This window comes from Corella eumyota, chromosome 4 (genome assembly GCF_963082875.1).
Source record: "Corella eumyota chromosome 4, kaCorEumy4.1, whole genome shotgun sequence".
Taxonomy (NCBI): Eukaryota; Metazoa; Chordata; class Ascidiacea; order Phlebobranchia; family Corellidae; genus Corella; species Corella eumyota.
Window position 1 is genome coordinate 13,870,522 of NC_137493.1, and position 15,896 is coordinate 13,886,417.

Below are 15,896 nucleotides of genomic sequence, written 5' to 3' on the forward strand. Positions count from 1 at the left end.
TCGATAAAACTAAACCGTTACCTAAATACGAATGTATCGGAAGTTACCAAGAGCGCTATAAAGACTACTGTCAAACTGTCGATTGTACTATTAAACTTAAATGTCCTAATATTCAGACATAGTATTATGGCGCAATAAGAAGCAAATAAAAACTAAAGCAAATTGCGCCACATTTGTGACGTTTTTTAATTTGTTACGCCACCGTTTGCGATGTGAGTATACGAGTTATCTTTAAAAGGTTGTAACAATAAATACAATTTATTAAATTAACATGTAAAGTCAAGTTTCGAGTAAACTTTTGTATTATAACGACTAATTCGTTTTTGTAGCGCATTTCTGTTTAAAAACAACGTTTTTTAAATCGTAAGATGTCAATAAACCACATTTTTGTATATTTAAGACATTTTAAGTACTTTATCTAACGGAAGCACATCAATGTAACAAAAGTTAAGAGATCCGTTTATGATTTTCAAAGTTAACTTAAAAGTTAAATTTTAACGAAAAAGTCAACTTCGTTAAACAACGATTAACGAATTAACGGTTTGGTGCCCACCTTTGCCCATGTTGACCTTGTATAACTTTATATAGGAACCGTATGCCGAAATTAACCATTTTATCAGATGAAATCCAATTATAATTTGAATTTGCTGTAAAATGTAACTTAACGACAGTAGTTTATTTTAATAAGATTTGAGATAAGGCACAATTAGGATAACATTATCGTTAAATCCTCTGCTGTTATAAAACTGTTCTGCCTGTGAATAATATACATGATAAACCTAAACTTCAATATAAACAAAGTTTGTTTACACTGTACACGTTTATAAACAACCCAATGATGCCATTCTTTTACTAGAAACTCACTCTTTAAATGATGACGTTGCAAGCCTTGCGAAAAAGGGAAAACAGGTTTCTTTACAAAATCTTTGCGTAATTAGCGAGGACGCCAACCAACGCAATGCCCTAGGTATGATTTGGTATTTACAATGTTTTAAATCTTGTAAGTTTTCTGCCGAATTTTGCATAATTATTGACGATATGTTATTTAAAGTATGGGGTGTTCTAAGAATTTGCAAATTATCTAGTTTAATGTTCAGGTTGATGAATATTAATAACTTTCACATCGCTATAATACTAAAATTAATCTAAGCGAGTTGTCAATAAATTTACATTTTATTTATTTAATAAAAAAATCTTTAAATAAAATTCTACAAAATTTACCTACAACATATATCTAATACTAAATACTGAAAATTCATAAAGACGACAATACAAATATTTTTAAAGACATTACGAATGCAATTTGTCAAAATTTTACTAATCAGTTAAATAACAAAAACTTTTTAAGTATCACCTGACCTAAAATATACATAAAGCAGCTTAATGCAATTTAAACTAAATAAAACGTACTTTTATAATCTCAGTTTAGTTAAGTTATTAATTTGGCACCGAAAGATTTTGGCACAATAATTGTGAGTTACGTTAGTTTGGCAAAAGCAATAAATCTGGTATTAGAGATATCTTTAAAAGCAGCTACAGATAAAAAAACTTTTTAAAAATAAAGCAATATAAAAATTTAGAAACTTTAGTAAAATATATTTAAACTATCTGACCACGTTAAATTTATGTATACCAACACAGTGCTATAGGCTGTTCAACGTTTACATCTATATATATACAACTAAGATAGCAAAACAACAAGGCTAAAAAATAATAAAAATAAAATCTGAGAATAAGCAAGCACAAGATTGAATTAATTTGGTTAATGTCACTTGTATAGACCAAAATATGTAAAATTTGGTTTCAAAAGTCATGTATAAAAACACTGGCTTTTTGGAAATTTTTATGCCATTTTTTGACTATTTGGCCCTTTGATTCAGTTAAAACTGTAATTTTCCTTAATTCCAAGTTCCGCCAAAGTCATGCCAGTTGTTCCGAAATCGACATCTTTTCCGACCCTGGCACGAGTTTTTGCGCTTACCTTGGCAGGGTGTCCACTCTTTTTACCACTTTTACGGGTTTGAACTTCGGAAATTTTTTCAGATCTTAATAGTATGTTAAAATGTTGTTTAAATTCGTTTTTATTTTGTGACTCCTATTGCTACTATACTAAATAAATATGAATAACCGATTTTTACTATAAGCAGGTTACGGAATACAAGGCAGTTTTTTCCAAAAAAGCATGAGAAACTAACTTGTTTAAGTCAGGACATGTTAAGTTGTGAAATTAGATTTTTCACGTTCTAGGTAAGTAAACATTTTAATGTAAAAAAGGTTTTTAAAATGCAATGCCATAAGCTTTATTTCAGATAAATAAGAACAGTTTTGCGTTAGTTTCGAGGACCTGATGACAACTCAGACCTGGACAAAACAACTCATTTTCAATTTCTTTAATAAAATAGGTCTCCAAGGGTTGAACTGTACTTAGGTTAGGTTGTCTAGGGTAAAGTTGTCACAGGGTTAACTACATGGCCAGCGTGATAAATAGTAAACAAAGTGGCAGGAAAATGCTATTTAATTGCCATTACCTCGCTAAATAATCGTAAAAACGGTGGCATTAATTTTTTGTTTTAAAAAAAAACAATTATGCCTTAATATCAATTTACCCACCTGCTGCCTAAAACTTTCCTAGATCTTCTTCCAGATCCTTCCGACAACATCCGAGATCTCGAAGACATCGCTTTTCTTCCGGTTTGTGTCCTTGATCCGTACATGCTCTTTCTCGACACCGAGAGAGCCGTTTCCTCGGCAACGATGACGTGTTGATTGATGATGTCATCAATGATGGAAGTGGTTTTTTGGTGAGCCCGATTCATCGTCTCGTCGAGGGAGTGCTCCGCGAACAAAGCTGCAATCTCGGAAGATGTGGGAAGAGGACTCTGCTCTCGGTAAGCTGAATAAATTTTTAAAATTAAAAAAAAAATAAAATAAATTTAAAAAAAAAGTAATTTAATTTTTTTAATAAAATTTAAAAATCACTTCAAAAAATGTATTTAGAGTCGAAAAAAGGCAGATAACAAAGTTTATTAAATTTAAATTCCACATTTAATTAAAAATAACACATATTTAAATAATAATCCACCTTTAAGTCGTAAGCATTCTTCCCTGTGAACTTCTTCCCAAGCTTTAAGTTTACAGGCTCTACTGCAGTAATAAACTTCATGACATCTTGAACAGGATGTCAACCTCACTCCTACAGATCTTCCACAGTCGTAACAATATCGGAACAATGGCTTCCTGAAAAAAAAACGCTTTTAATCATTCGTGTATAGGACGCAATCTATTTATGTTGAATAAATAGAAATAAAAAAAAATTTCAAGTTTTTATTTTATATTATTTTTACCTGACTAAACTTGTATTTGAGGACCTTCTTTTTTTCTTGTTAACTTTAATATTTGAATCAATCTTATCCTGTGCTTGTTTATTCTCAACGGAGCTATAAAATTAATAAAATAGGTAGAAATGCTTTATTTTTTTATTAATTTTTATTATTTTTTATCCTCGATGTGGAAATCCCAACTTAACAAACTAAACATAGAAGAACATCAGTTAACCCGACCCAATCTTGAGTTGCCTTTGACAGTTTGGGTTATATTAGATTTTAAATGTCCGATACTTAAACTTCTTATTAAGTGTTGACTTAGCAGGAGTTCATACAGTTTATAGCGCCTTACCGAAAGGTGCTACAGCATAAGAGCAGTTATGATCAAACCCAGGTCCTCACATAGTAAAACTGAGTGTACACTACACTACGCTGCCGGCAACTTATATAAACTTTTGCTTTTTTAGCTCGGTACAATAAAATTAAAAAAATGTCTTCATTTAAAAAAATCACCTGTCTTGTTGATCAGTTACGTTGTTGGGTCTGACAAAACTAACATGACTTACTAGGGGTGCATCGAGGAGCGGGGTTTGTTTTAGTGTAGGAGAGAGACTTTGCCGGCTGTCCCCCATCGCCGCCCCAGCCCCAGTATAAAGAAATCGTCCGTCCCGGCTCGGGCTTCGGCCTAAGATCAACAACAAAAATATTTGTAAATTTTTGGAATGTGTTTGTGGCTAACTAAGTTTGGTAGCAATTTTGGGGCATTTTGGGATCACGTCATGCTATACCGTCCATTAAAAAAAACGTATAGTGGGCATAGTAGGAATTGTGACACTATTACCGCTATACTAACCTCATATTACTGCGAGAGTGAGGAATTTTTTTTTTGCTATCCTTTATGGTCAGGGCAAAAAAAAGTTAAGTACAGGAGAAAAGTGGTTATATCGTAGTATACTATGAGCGCACATTGCTCACAATTCTCACTATCCGTTGTGATCCCTTTTTACTTTATTAAAAGACTGCATTTTTGCATATCTTTATTCTTGGTGCGAAGGGGCCGGCTCTACGGTTAAAACATAGAGTACCAATTGTAACCCTGGCCCCGTCTTGAAGCCTTTAGCAGTTTTGGATATTATAAAGCATATTGATATATATTAAACCTACCTGCCAATTTTTCTTTTTACAAAATGTATTAAATTTTATAATAAACATTTATTTGTATATATTAATTTTACTTTTCTAAAAACTAAAACATACGCTAGGTTAAATTTTTCCTACTTATTCTTGCCTTTCTTTTTCTCTTGTTTGGATAACTTTGATTGTTCATGTTTTTCTTTTTTAATTTTGTCGTCTGCGTCTTGCCACATTTTGTACAAAACTATCTTAGCTAAAAAGTTTAAGTAGTAATAATGTCAACTAACATAAACTATGTGAAAAAATAAATTGCTAAATTAAATGTTTTTTTCTGTGATAGCTTCTATTAAATTGTTATTACAAAAACTTGTATTATTCTGGCTTTTTAAAATTCATATATTCCATTTTTAAATGTCCTGCCTAAACTAAGCTTATTCAAGTACTCAAATCTTTTTTTATTTCAAGTTTTTACGCTTTAAAACACGAGAAAATGTAAAATGAACTGTACATATTTGTGGTAAAAAAAACGATAAATTCAAATCTATAGTTAAATTTATTTATGCCCTAGCCCAAATTTATGTTACACCAATGACTTACTTTTGATCCCAAAACGAAATTCTTGTTTAAGTCGTTCTCGTTCAACGTTGACTGCTGAATTTCTCAACATTGTTCCAAGATGAGCAAGTAGTTGTTTTCTTGCATTGTAAGTATCTCTTTCCTAAAAATATTTAGGTAAACAATCATACATATAGATTTATGGAATAAAGTTGAAGGTTTATATTTAAATATTTAAAAAGGTTGAATTTTTTTTTAGATTCATTTATCCTCGATGTGAGAATGTCGACTTAACGATCCAAACATAGAATAACATCAATTACCCCAACCCCGTCTTTAGTTGCCTTTGTCAGTTTGGGAAATCATAGATTATAATTGTTCAATATTTAAGCTCTTGATTTCAGTGTTCAGCAGGAGTCCATACAGTTTATAGCGCCTTACTCAAGAGCGCTACAACAGCAATGGGGATCAAACCCATAACCTCATGTAGTAAAGCCAAGTGTTTTAACCACTACACCACGCTGCCGAACCAATATATGTATATATATATACTTTTATGTTATAGTATATATATGCTCTTGTCTAAAAGATTTAATTAGAAATAGTGATACAAAAACATTCCTAGACACCTTAAGTGTAAGAGCATGGTAAGGGGTGTGAGCTATTCTTTCATCTCTGATAAACATCCAGTGAGCATAATCAACAACTGTGCCAGTCAAATTCTTTGTTCCGAATACCACGGGCGCTAACATGTTAGCTCCAGCACTAACAAGCTTCTCAAGCTAAAAACAAAAATTATTTATTAGTTTTTAAATGTTTTTAGAAGGATGTGAAAAATTCTCCAAATACAAAAAGTGATGTTGTTTTGTTACATTTTTGTCTAGTCTTAAAAGGTCTTTGACAGATTTAAATACGCTTGACCTGGTGATATTCCCTTATCATTTATAAAGAGATTTGTTGGCCTAACAGTGGTAGTAATGTAATATCTGATATTACATCTTGAACATGTAGTTCAATGTCGAGTAATAGTTTTACTACTTGACTCTTTAAGTCCTGGGTTTGATCCTTACTGTTTGCATTTTTTGGGTCTATTCAATGAGGCGCCAAAAACGAAAAATAATTAGTATGGAGAAATATGATCATATTTTTTGTATATATCTTTATCCTTAAACATAGAGTAACATCAGTTACTTCGACCCAGTCTCGAGTTGCCTGTGGCAGTTTTGAATATTATAAATTATAATTGCCCGATAATTATTCTGCTGATTAAGTGCTGGCTCAGCAGAAGTTGATACTGTTTATAGCGCCTTACTCAAGGGCGCTACAGCAAGAGATCAGTGGGGATTGAACCCACGACCTCATGTGTGGTGTAGCAAGTGTTCTTACCACTACACCACGCTGCTGGTTAAATATGTATTAAAAGCTGTTAAAGGAAACTCAAGACTGCGTCAAGGTAGCCTATGTTACTCTTAAACCCAAACCACGTGTGCTAATGGCTGCTGCTGAAATCTTGAAAAAGAACATCTAACTTACCAAATAGAGCCTTGCGTTAGGTTCCCTTCGTTCCTCATATTTAGGATTAGCACCAACACACAGAGCATTTCCTACTCCTCTAGTAAGTGGAAGACTAGCATCAGCACCTTGTTCTAATAACTCATCTATACACTAAAATATAGAAAAAAAGTTTATATTTTTGTTTTAAATTTTATTCAACTTGGAAATTGTTGACATTCTTACAATTTTGTGAATAACAAATATAAAAAATAATTTACAATTTTATTAATTTCTTTTTAAACGTTTTAAACGTACTATATTTGAAGTTTAAAAAATATAAATAAATTGCTTAAAAAATGTTTAGCAATATTTATTATCTAATATTTATATCTTATTTTACATAATAAACTGATGCAAATAATTACCAGGTCATTTCCAGAACAAATAGCTAATGACAAAGGTGAATGCCCACTCCATATAACATCAGGGTCTGCTCCGTTGCTTACTAGTAAGTGAGTTATATCCCTAGCATCCTAAAAACATGAAAGTTACAAAATAAACAATTTAGGTTAAAGTTTTATGTTCAATTCCTAAGGCCGCTATGACAATTGGTTTCCGTGGTCAGAACTTAATTCTTATTTATGATTTGCTACAGCTTGAAACAAGTGTGATATTTAAAGAAAAAGTTAGTACAAATTAAACAATATATTTTATGTGCTGGACTTTACCTAATAGCTTTGGTTCATACCGCTTTTATGTCATATCAGGTAAATATGTGTTACACTAAAATACTTATTCCTTGTATGCCCAAAACCAATAACCAGGGTAATAGTTAGATAACATTACCAAGACAAAATTATCAAAAATGCTAAGTGCCAGCAGCAGAGTGTAGTGGTAAAAACACTTGATACACCACACATGGGGTCCTGGGTTCAATCCCCACTGACCTTATGATGTAGCGCTCTTAAATACAGTGCTATAAACGGTATAAACTCCTTCTGAGCCAGCACTTAATCAGCAGCATAATTATCAGGCAATTATTATCTATAAAATCCCAAACTGCCACGGTCAACTCGAGACTGGGTCGGAGTTACTGATGTTACTCTATGTTTAAGTCGCACGACTTTCCCACATCGAGGATAAAGATATATAAAAAAAAGTGGAAACAAACTTGTTTAGGGTGCAAACAAACTTGTTTAGGGTGAAAAATAATACTCTATGCTTGGACTGTGAAGCTAGCCATTCACATGGAAAAAAAAAAATAAATATTGACCTTATAATGGTCGTCCCTGTCACACACAATATGAAGAGGGGTTCGCCCTGTTTCATCCACAAATTTTAACCCCTCTGTCACCCACTGAGTACCTGTGTCTTGCCATCTGTTTTTCGGTTGGACTTTCTCGGTGATTGATTTTATTGACTCCTTAAAAAAACATAAAACAAGAATAAAAAAGGAGAAACAAATTTAATAGATTTTTTTGATTTATATTTAAAAATTAATTATTTTATTAATTTTTTTCACACTTATTTATCATTGATGTGGAAAGGGTGACTTCAAAACCCAAACATAGAGTTACATCAGTTACCCAACCCAGTCCCAGATTGCCTTTGGCAGTTTTGGATAATAAAGATTATAATTGCCTGATAAGCTGCTGATTAAGTGTTAGTTCAGCAAGAGTTCATACCATTTATAGCACTTTACTCAGGGGCATCAAAGCATGGGAGCTGTGGAAATCAAACTTAGCACCTCATGTAGAAACTTAGCACCTTAGGCAAAGGCATTACATAAGTTTTACAATTCTAAAAATAAAATAATCAAAAATGAAGTCAGCGACAGACTATATCACAACATCCGAAATAAAACATAAAAACAAAATAATCTATTGTGTGTTGAGTTAAAACAGCTTTAATGTATATTAAATTACACAAATACAGATGCTACAACAATACAGCTATGGGTCACTGAAATATGCTTTGATCTTTGTGTTTTATTTTCTAATAACATTGCTACAAATAGGAATTGTAATTATAGAGGTAAAAAAAAATATTTACAAAATGGAATTTAAATAAAAAATATTTTTCTAATAAAGAATTATAAAAAAATATAAAAATTTCTTTATTTTTAGTAATTTTTTTGTCAATTAAAAAAAAATGATTTACAAATTTTTAAAAGTTAAATGACATATTTGATAATTGAGTCAAATCTTAAGCTATCTATATATAGTTTGGGATATTATTTAATCCATAATATTGATACTATCAACATAATGACAAATGGAAACAGGTGTTTTTGCCAAAAACAATTAAAATGTGGTGTAACGTATTGTATAAGGAAATCTTGTTTTAATACAATTTTTTAAGAAACACTATATTACAATTTTCGAATTTTTTTTTAATTTTCTTTTCAAATTTTTTTTACTTACAATTGTAGTAGTTTCATCGTCAGTGAAAGCCATTTTTTTGTCATTTGCGGTCGAGTTTGGATCAGCGTTGGCACTCAACAATAACTCAACAATCTTAACGCCCTCTCTGCATTGAATTCCACATGCTATATGAAGAGGAGTTAAACCACCAAGCTTTAATAAAAACATTGTTGTAAATTAACTTCTTTTATGCTGTATAATAAAACAGCCTAAAAATTGTTTAATATATATTAAATTTAACATGTTATAAAATGGAATAAAAAATAAATTTTTGGACCCGTTTTAAAATATTTGACAAGAGCTGTTAGTTCTGGAAGTAAGAGGGTTACAAAAAAATATTGGGTTGATAGGGTAAATAATTGGGGGTAAAAGGGGAAAAATACGTAAAATAATGGATCAGGTAAAAAAACAATAAAATAACTTGGGGCGACAGAGGAAATAATTTGGGGTAAAAGAATAATTAAATAGCCTACAATAATTGGGGGTTAAAGGGGGAAATTTGGGGGGGTTAAAGGGGGAAGTAATTGAGGGGGGGGGGGGCGATAAATAAAATAACTGTGGGTAATTTGATAAATTATTAAAACAATTTCCATTTTGCCTTAAAAAGGGGGCCACTATTAACAGGGCAAACAAGAAAAAAATTTAGTCTCAAAATTTTAGAAATTTTGAATTTCCGGTACCTTGTTAGATAATCTTGCTGAGGTGGAAGCTCCTTTCTCCAATAAAAGTTGAACCGCTTCCACATCTCCTCCTTTCACTGCAAAGAAGAGAGGAGAGAAAGGAACAAAACTGATGTCAGGATTGGCTCCTCTTCGAAGAAGAAGTTCGATCATTGATCTTAGTTTATGATGTCTAAAAAAAATTTCAAAAAAAATTTTATGAAAAAAATTTCAAACAAAATTTTATAAAAATTTTTTTTTAATTTTTTATGTGTTAGCAGTGGGAATCAAACCCCAGATCCCATGTGAAGATGCTCAGTAGCTAAACTAATAAATTTATAATCCTAAAAAGCTTACTAAATAACTTACTCAGCTTTCCAAACTGCTAGAGCACCCGCAGTGCCCAATCTTATAGCTTTTCCATCTCTAGTAGAAACCCCACTGACTGCTCGTTCATTAAAACTTAACAACGTTGCCGTTCTTTCAATTAAACGATCGGTCACATCAACTTCAAGATCAAAAATATTTCGATCGGACTCAAAAGTTGGTTTGGTATCTAAGTAAAGGGTAACAAAATAGTTAATTGTTGCTTAAAAATACCTTTAAAAATAAGCTACAGATAATACAGTTAAGGGCCCTATTGTAATATACAAAACCAGGATAAGTTAACAATGATTTTTTATTATTTTACAAATAGAATAAATCCTGTCATAAATAATTAATTTTAAAAACTAGCGATATAGTGTAGTGGTTAGCACACTTGGCTTTGCTACATGAGGTCCTGGCTTCATTTCTAACTGCCTTTATGCTGTAGCAACCTAAAGTTAGGCACTGCAAAAAGTATAAACTTCTACTGAGACCAAAAAAATACTAGCAGCATAGTGTAGTGGTCAAAACACTTGTCTTCATCACATGAGAACCTGGGTTTGATCTTCACTTCTCTTATGATGTAGTGTTTTAATTAAGGCCAGCAGTTTAAAGAGCAAGCAGTTTAAAAATGTTGCAGAAAGGGTTACACAATACCTTTCCAAAAACGCATTTTTTTAAAAAAAGTAAATAGTTGTAGAAATGAATATCAAACCTTCTTTGCTTTCAGTTTCAGAGTCATCAGAATTATGTTCTGCTTCTTCCAATTCTAACTTTTTTAATCTTTCACGCTCAATTCTTTGTGATTTTGCTGACATTAAATTTCTTCTTACCTTCATTATTCTGAAAACAAAAAGTTTTAATTGCCAATACCACCGCCACAAAATTTTGTTTTTTAAAACTATTTTTTTATAAATGGAAAATGTATTAAAGAAGTTGACCCTTAAATTAAAAAATTTAGTTAAAGAAAAGCAAGTTTTGTATATAATAGAGCTTGGTAAATGATGTTAATATAAATATATATAAAATGTATGTACGATTAAAAGGCCTACAAAATTAATAAAGCTGTGTCTTTATAGCGCAGGTAAATTATCAAGAGCCAATAATACAAGAGTTGCTATAACACATAAAATTCTGACTATAAAGTGTGCCATCAAGCAGAATTTATAAAAACTAATTGATAGTTCCCGTATGAGCAGAATTTGTATTTGTCAAAAGAGGGTCGCATCTCTTAACTAATATTTGCCGATAATTAACCAGCGCTCACAAACAGCAGTTTTATTTATTTTGCATGAGTATAAATTGGAAATACATACGTATATTAGCTTCATTATAAATTTAAGATATTTTAAGTTTAAGAGTTTCAAATTTTTTGGACCAAATAAATGTTATTTTTTAGTGAGCTCTACTTACTTTAAATCACTTTTACAAAGTTCAATGTCGGCCTTCATTAAATCCTGTGGACTGGGAGTCCTGGTGCTTCCTTGTGATGAAATTGAGCTCACTGAACTTCTTCGTGATCGAGGAGAATCTGGGGATATGTCTGGACTCTTTGTGATCAATGACATCCTCCTTACAGGACTCTGAAAACAAATTTTGGTTGGGTAATATTGACCCATGTTCCTAAAAACAATTTTAAAAAAAGGACAAATTTTTGAAAACAAAAATTTCAAAACTGACATTTTATTAAAATTTTTATGGGACATTTCCCCGAAAAGGGGTAAATAGGGACTAATGAAAAATGGAGAATTTCCCAGAAGAGGGTTTTAAAGGAATTTCCCAGAAGAGGGTTGGGGGAAAAGGGGGCTAAAAAAATGTCTTAAATTGTTGGTAGAATAGCATTTTCAAGCATATGCTTTTGGATAAACTGTTTATACTAAAATGATTTTTAGTAGTATGCCAATAATCCTATTGCCAATGTATAAAGTTAACTTACTTTTGTTCTTATGATAGACAGTCTTCTTATTTTCTTTTTTTCTGCCAGTTTTTCTTTTTCACGAAACTTTTCGATGTATTGTTCTCCAATATTAGGTTTAAAATGATCGACTGGGTAGTAAAAAATATGGCACGCATTTAAAGCAGACACCCCTTCATTAGTAAGCTAAAAAGTAAATATATAATTTATATTATAAAAATATTTCAAACTATACTTATTTAAGAGATTGTTTAATTTAATTTAAAACTGATTTTATATAAATATATGGGGGCACATAGGAAGCTTATACAGAACATTTGACCACCAAAGTCTAACAACCTAATAAAGGTATCTTTGGAATAATGTAAATGACTAACTAAATATTAAAATAAAATTATATAAAAATCACCAAAATAATTTGACAATTAAATTAAGTTCTTATTTATTGAATTTATTATAAATATATAAGTTATAATTTTTTTCAGTGATACTATTCTAGCAGTTATTTTGCTATTGGCTTTGATTCTTTTACTTAGTTGAATTTGAATCTTTAAAAATCTTATTCTGTTGTTAATATCATTAATTTGTAATTTGCCTCTTTATATATATATTACATATTACCGGCAGCGTGGTGTAACGGTAAAAACACTAGCTACACCATTATGAGGTTGAAGGTTCAATCCCCACTGCTCTTATGCTGAGTAAGGCACAGTTAAGTAAGGCGCTATAAACGATGAAAACTCCCGCTGAACCAGCACTTAATCAGCAGCATGATTACCGGGCAATTCTAATTTCTATAATATCCCAAACTGCTAAAGACAACTCGAGACTAGGTTAAGGTAACTGATGTTACTCTATGTTCAGGGCGCTCATTTGACCTTCCCACATCGAGGATAATATACAAAAAAAAAAATACTAAAAAAAAAAAAAAAAAAATAATATATTTTTCTTCAATCCTATAAAATAAATGCGCCAACAAGACAACTTTAAAACAATTTACCAACCTGGTTTACATTTCCACCACTGTCCAATAACAAGTTGACCACCTCATGATGACAATTGATTGCTGCGCCGTGCAGAGCACCGTTACCGTTTGAATCTGTCACATTTGGGTCAATCAGACCAGATTTTAAAATGGAATAAACTGTCCGGATTTCACCGCTCGATGCTTTTTCGATTAAAAGTTGTGATGCAGTTTCTAGGTCGCCTGGTTTGCGTTTAAATGCAGAGCGGTTAGAATTTAAAATCGCAGTTACGTCGAACGAAACTGACTTGGCCGTGAAGCGATATTTATGAATCTGAAAAAAATATATATTTTTTTAATTTTTGCAAATAATAAATGTAACCTTAACAAAATGGTTCATAAAATTCTTAATACAACTAATGCCAAAAATTGGGTGTAAAATTTGTTTTTTTACATAAATTTTTAAACTGTAAAAATAATCAAATATTGATTTGAAAAACTTGTTAATTGCCTGCCCTATGGGCTTCATTTTAATTGTCAATTGGACATACATAACATTAAGCTACATTGTATACAGACAATTTAAATTAAGTAAAATTATATTTAAAACTAATACTAGTACTTACATGTTTTTGCAACTCCATCATAAGCGGAGTGTTGTTAGTTGCGACAATTGAATGGCTCTCATCTTTTTTAATTAAATCGTAACCAGCACCAAAAAATGCTTTGTCCAGATGGTCCTTGTGTTTCTTCGTCAGAGGAAGATGCTCAAAATCCTTGGAGTATGTTTCTATTCCTGGAGGAAGGGCGGTGTTCTCCGAGAACAAAGAGGTTTTGAAATCGTCAGATAAAAATGTGTAGGAAGAGCTTTCACGAACAAACACGTTGTGTAGACTGTCCTCCGTTGTTTTTAAACTTATCCGGGATTTGTTTTCGTCAGGAAAAAATTCATATTCTGGATGATCCTTCATCGTAAACATATTTTCGATCGGAATACAAAGTTTAATTAGTTTCTCACGATGCCAAATCCCGATATCTGCACCTTGGTGTAGCTCGTTATTGTACATCAAAACCCCTGGGCCAAATCTCTCGTCGGCTTTGTAAAGACCTTCAAAAATGTCACCGTTTGCAAACATAAATTTACCATATCCTTCTTTTTTGTCCAGATAGAATGTGCCGTCAAATTTTGTGCTGTCTGGCCATGTGTATACACCCTTGCCATGGCGGTGGTCTTTGTAAAACAAACCTTCGTAAATCTAAAAACGCAATTTTATTAATTGCATTTGTATAATAATTATTGCCATTAGTGTTTAGATCACTTGACTTTTATACTATGGGGTCCTGGGTTTGATTTCTATGGTTTTTATATTTCTGTAACTTTGAGTAAGCCTTATACAACCTATGAATGCCTACCATGCTAAGTCAAGGGTAAGGATTGTAAGGTTTGGATCAAGTTAGAAAGTTAGGTCAGAAATTATTTTTAGGTTTAAAAAGAAAATTGTTTTTTTTTAAATTAAAATTAATTTATAAAAAAATTAATGTGTGTATTTTAGAAAAGAATGTAAAAGTTTGATATAAAAGTTCTGTTATGTTCATCAACTTCATATCAGCATAAAATCACAGCATTACCTCTCCATTCTTCCAATGATGTATTCCTTTCCCATGTCTCATATCATTCATAAATTCTCCCTCATACCATGACCCATCGGGCCAAGTCTGCTTTCCTTTTCCATTCCTACAACCCTTGTTGAATTCCCCCTCGTATTTAGCACCCGAGGGCCAGACAAAACTCCCATAAAATGATTCGTTTTCCTTTTCAGTTTCTTTGCTGAGTTTCGAATTTTCGTTTTTTTTCTTGGCTAAAATTTTTTGAGAATTTTGAACAGAAGTGTTAAGTCGTAAAATTTGGTTTTTAACAGGTCCCTCAGTAGGTGAATTAGAAGGCATAACTTTTTTATTTCTAGCCCATCAAAAATTAAAACTTTACATTTTAGCTAAAAAATACTAAACCTCTTTGTTCGTAAGATTTCTGAAAAAAATTATAACATGCTTAAAATTAACATACCACAAAGCATTAGATAACACCAGAAACTAGGGGAGCTCTATTAGCGTCGTCCGCCGAGTTTATAAAATGCGGAAATGCAAAATTTTTTAACCTTACCCTTATCTTCTCTTGTACATTTAACCTATTTCGCGACGATCCAAACTAGGATCGAATGTATGATGAAAAAGCAAAAACACATGAACAAAATAAAGGTTGTATCTAAATTCGACCAAAACGTTTTAAGTTTATTAAATAAACGAAGCTATCTAGTAATCAACGTACACTTTGGTCGAATTTAGAGACAACCTTTATTTTGTTTATGTGTTTTTGCTCCAAATAAACTTTGCGAACTTTACAACTTCTTACAGTCTTAAGCAAATTTTAAACTTTTATATAACAGCTGTGTTTTAATATCTTAGATTTTTACTAGAGGCAGTACATTTTAAAAACAGGAACATTTACACTAGAAAACACATTATAAAACCGATCCGCAAACTACGTCTACTACTTTGAAACTTTTGTGTTGTGAAATGTAATCATAGCAACAACAAATAAGGGACTTCCCCCCATTTTTACTCTCGGGCGCCAAGTTTTTTTTGTTTATGTTTGTTTATCCTTAAAGTAAAATACCAAAATCTTGCAACTTTTTTCATTTAAATTACCTGTACCTTACGGTTCCCAAAAAAGCTCTCGTACATTGCAGTCCTAGTTAATTCTTTCTCGTACCTTACGGTCCTAGGACTTTTCGGGAACCGTTAAGTACAAAAGATCCAAAAATTTGTACGGGGTGTAGTCTTACCAAAAGGGCAATACGACCGTTTCTAAGTGCTTAGACTATGTGGTTTAAGTTTTCTTGCAATTCCCCAATAATAAATTTAATCCTGATATTACATATAATAGTTTATTTTAATTTTAACACAGTTTGAAAATTAAAAATGTTTGAATTTTCGCGAATGATTATTTACTCAAAAACACCATTTACACAATGCAACGATAAATATTCTACATTACAGATATTT

At 31.7% G+C, this 15,896-nt stretch overlaps 1 protein-coding gene across 1 annotated transcript; it reads right to left on the minus strand.

Annotated features, from left to right (window-relative positions):
* Nucleotides 1–1,228: 1,228 nt before the first annotated feature.
* Nucleotides 1,229–14,852, minus strand: LOC145751658 (ankyrin repeat and MYND domain-containing protein 1-like). The gene is made up of 19 exons (XM_082567856.1): nt 14,463–14,852; nt 13,460–14,089; nt 12,874–13,167; nt 11,891–12,055; nt 11,368–11,537; nt 10,670–10,797; nt 9,958–10,144; nt 9,610–9,781; nt 8,930–9,082; nt 7,780–7,929; nt 6,932–7,039; nt 6,546–6,677; nt 5,642–5,794; nt 5,055–5,175; nt 3,837–4,008; nt 3,345–3,437; nt 3,083–3,237; nt 2,611–2,893; nt 1,229–2,045 (listed from the first exon to the last, which is right to left on the minus strand). The coding sequence occupies exons 1-19, from the start codon at nt 14,778–14,780 to the stop codon at nt 1,877–1,879; spliced, it is 3,753 nt and encodes a 1,250-aa protein (XP_082423982.1). The 5' UTR covers nt 14,781–14,852; the 3' UTR covers nt 1,229–1,876.
* Between the last annotated feature and the right edge of the window lie 1,044 nt (nt 14,853–15,896).

Coding starts and splice junctions, on each gene's coding strand:
- LOC145751658 (XM_082567856.1), bottom strand. CDS start 14,780: ATGCCTTCTAATTCACCTACTGAGGGACCTGTTAAAAACCAAATTTTA. Junction 12,056..12,873: donor GTGGTGGAAATGTAAACCAG/GTTGGTAAATTG, acceptor TTTACTTTTTAG/CTTACTAATGAAGGGGTGTC. Junction 2,046..2,610: donor AGGAAAGTTTTAGGCAGCAG/GTGGGTAAATTG, acceptor CATACTATTAAG/ATCTGAAAAAATTTCCGAAG.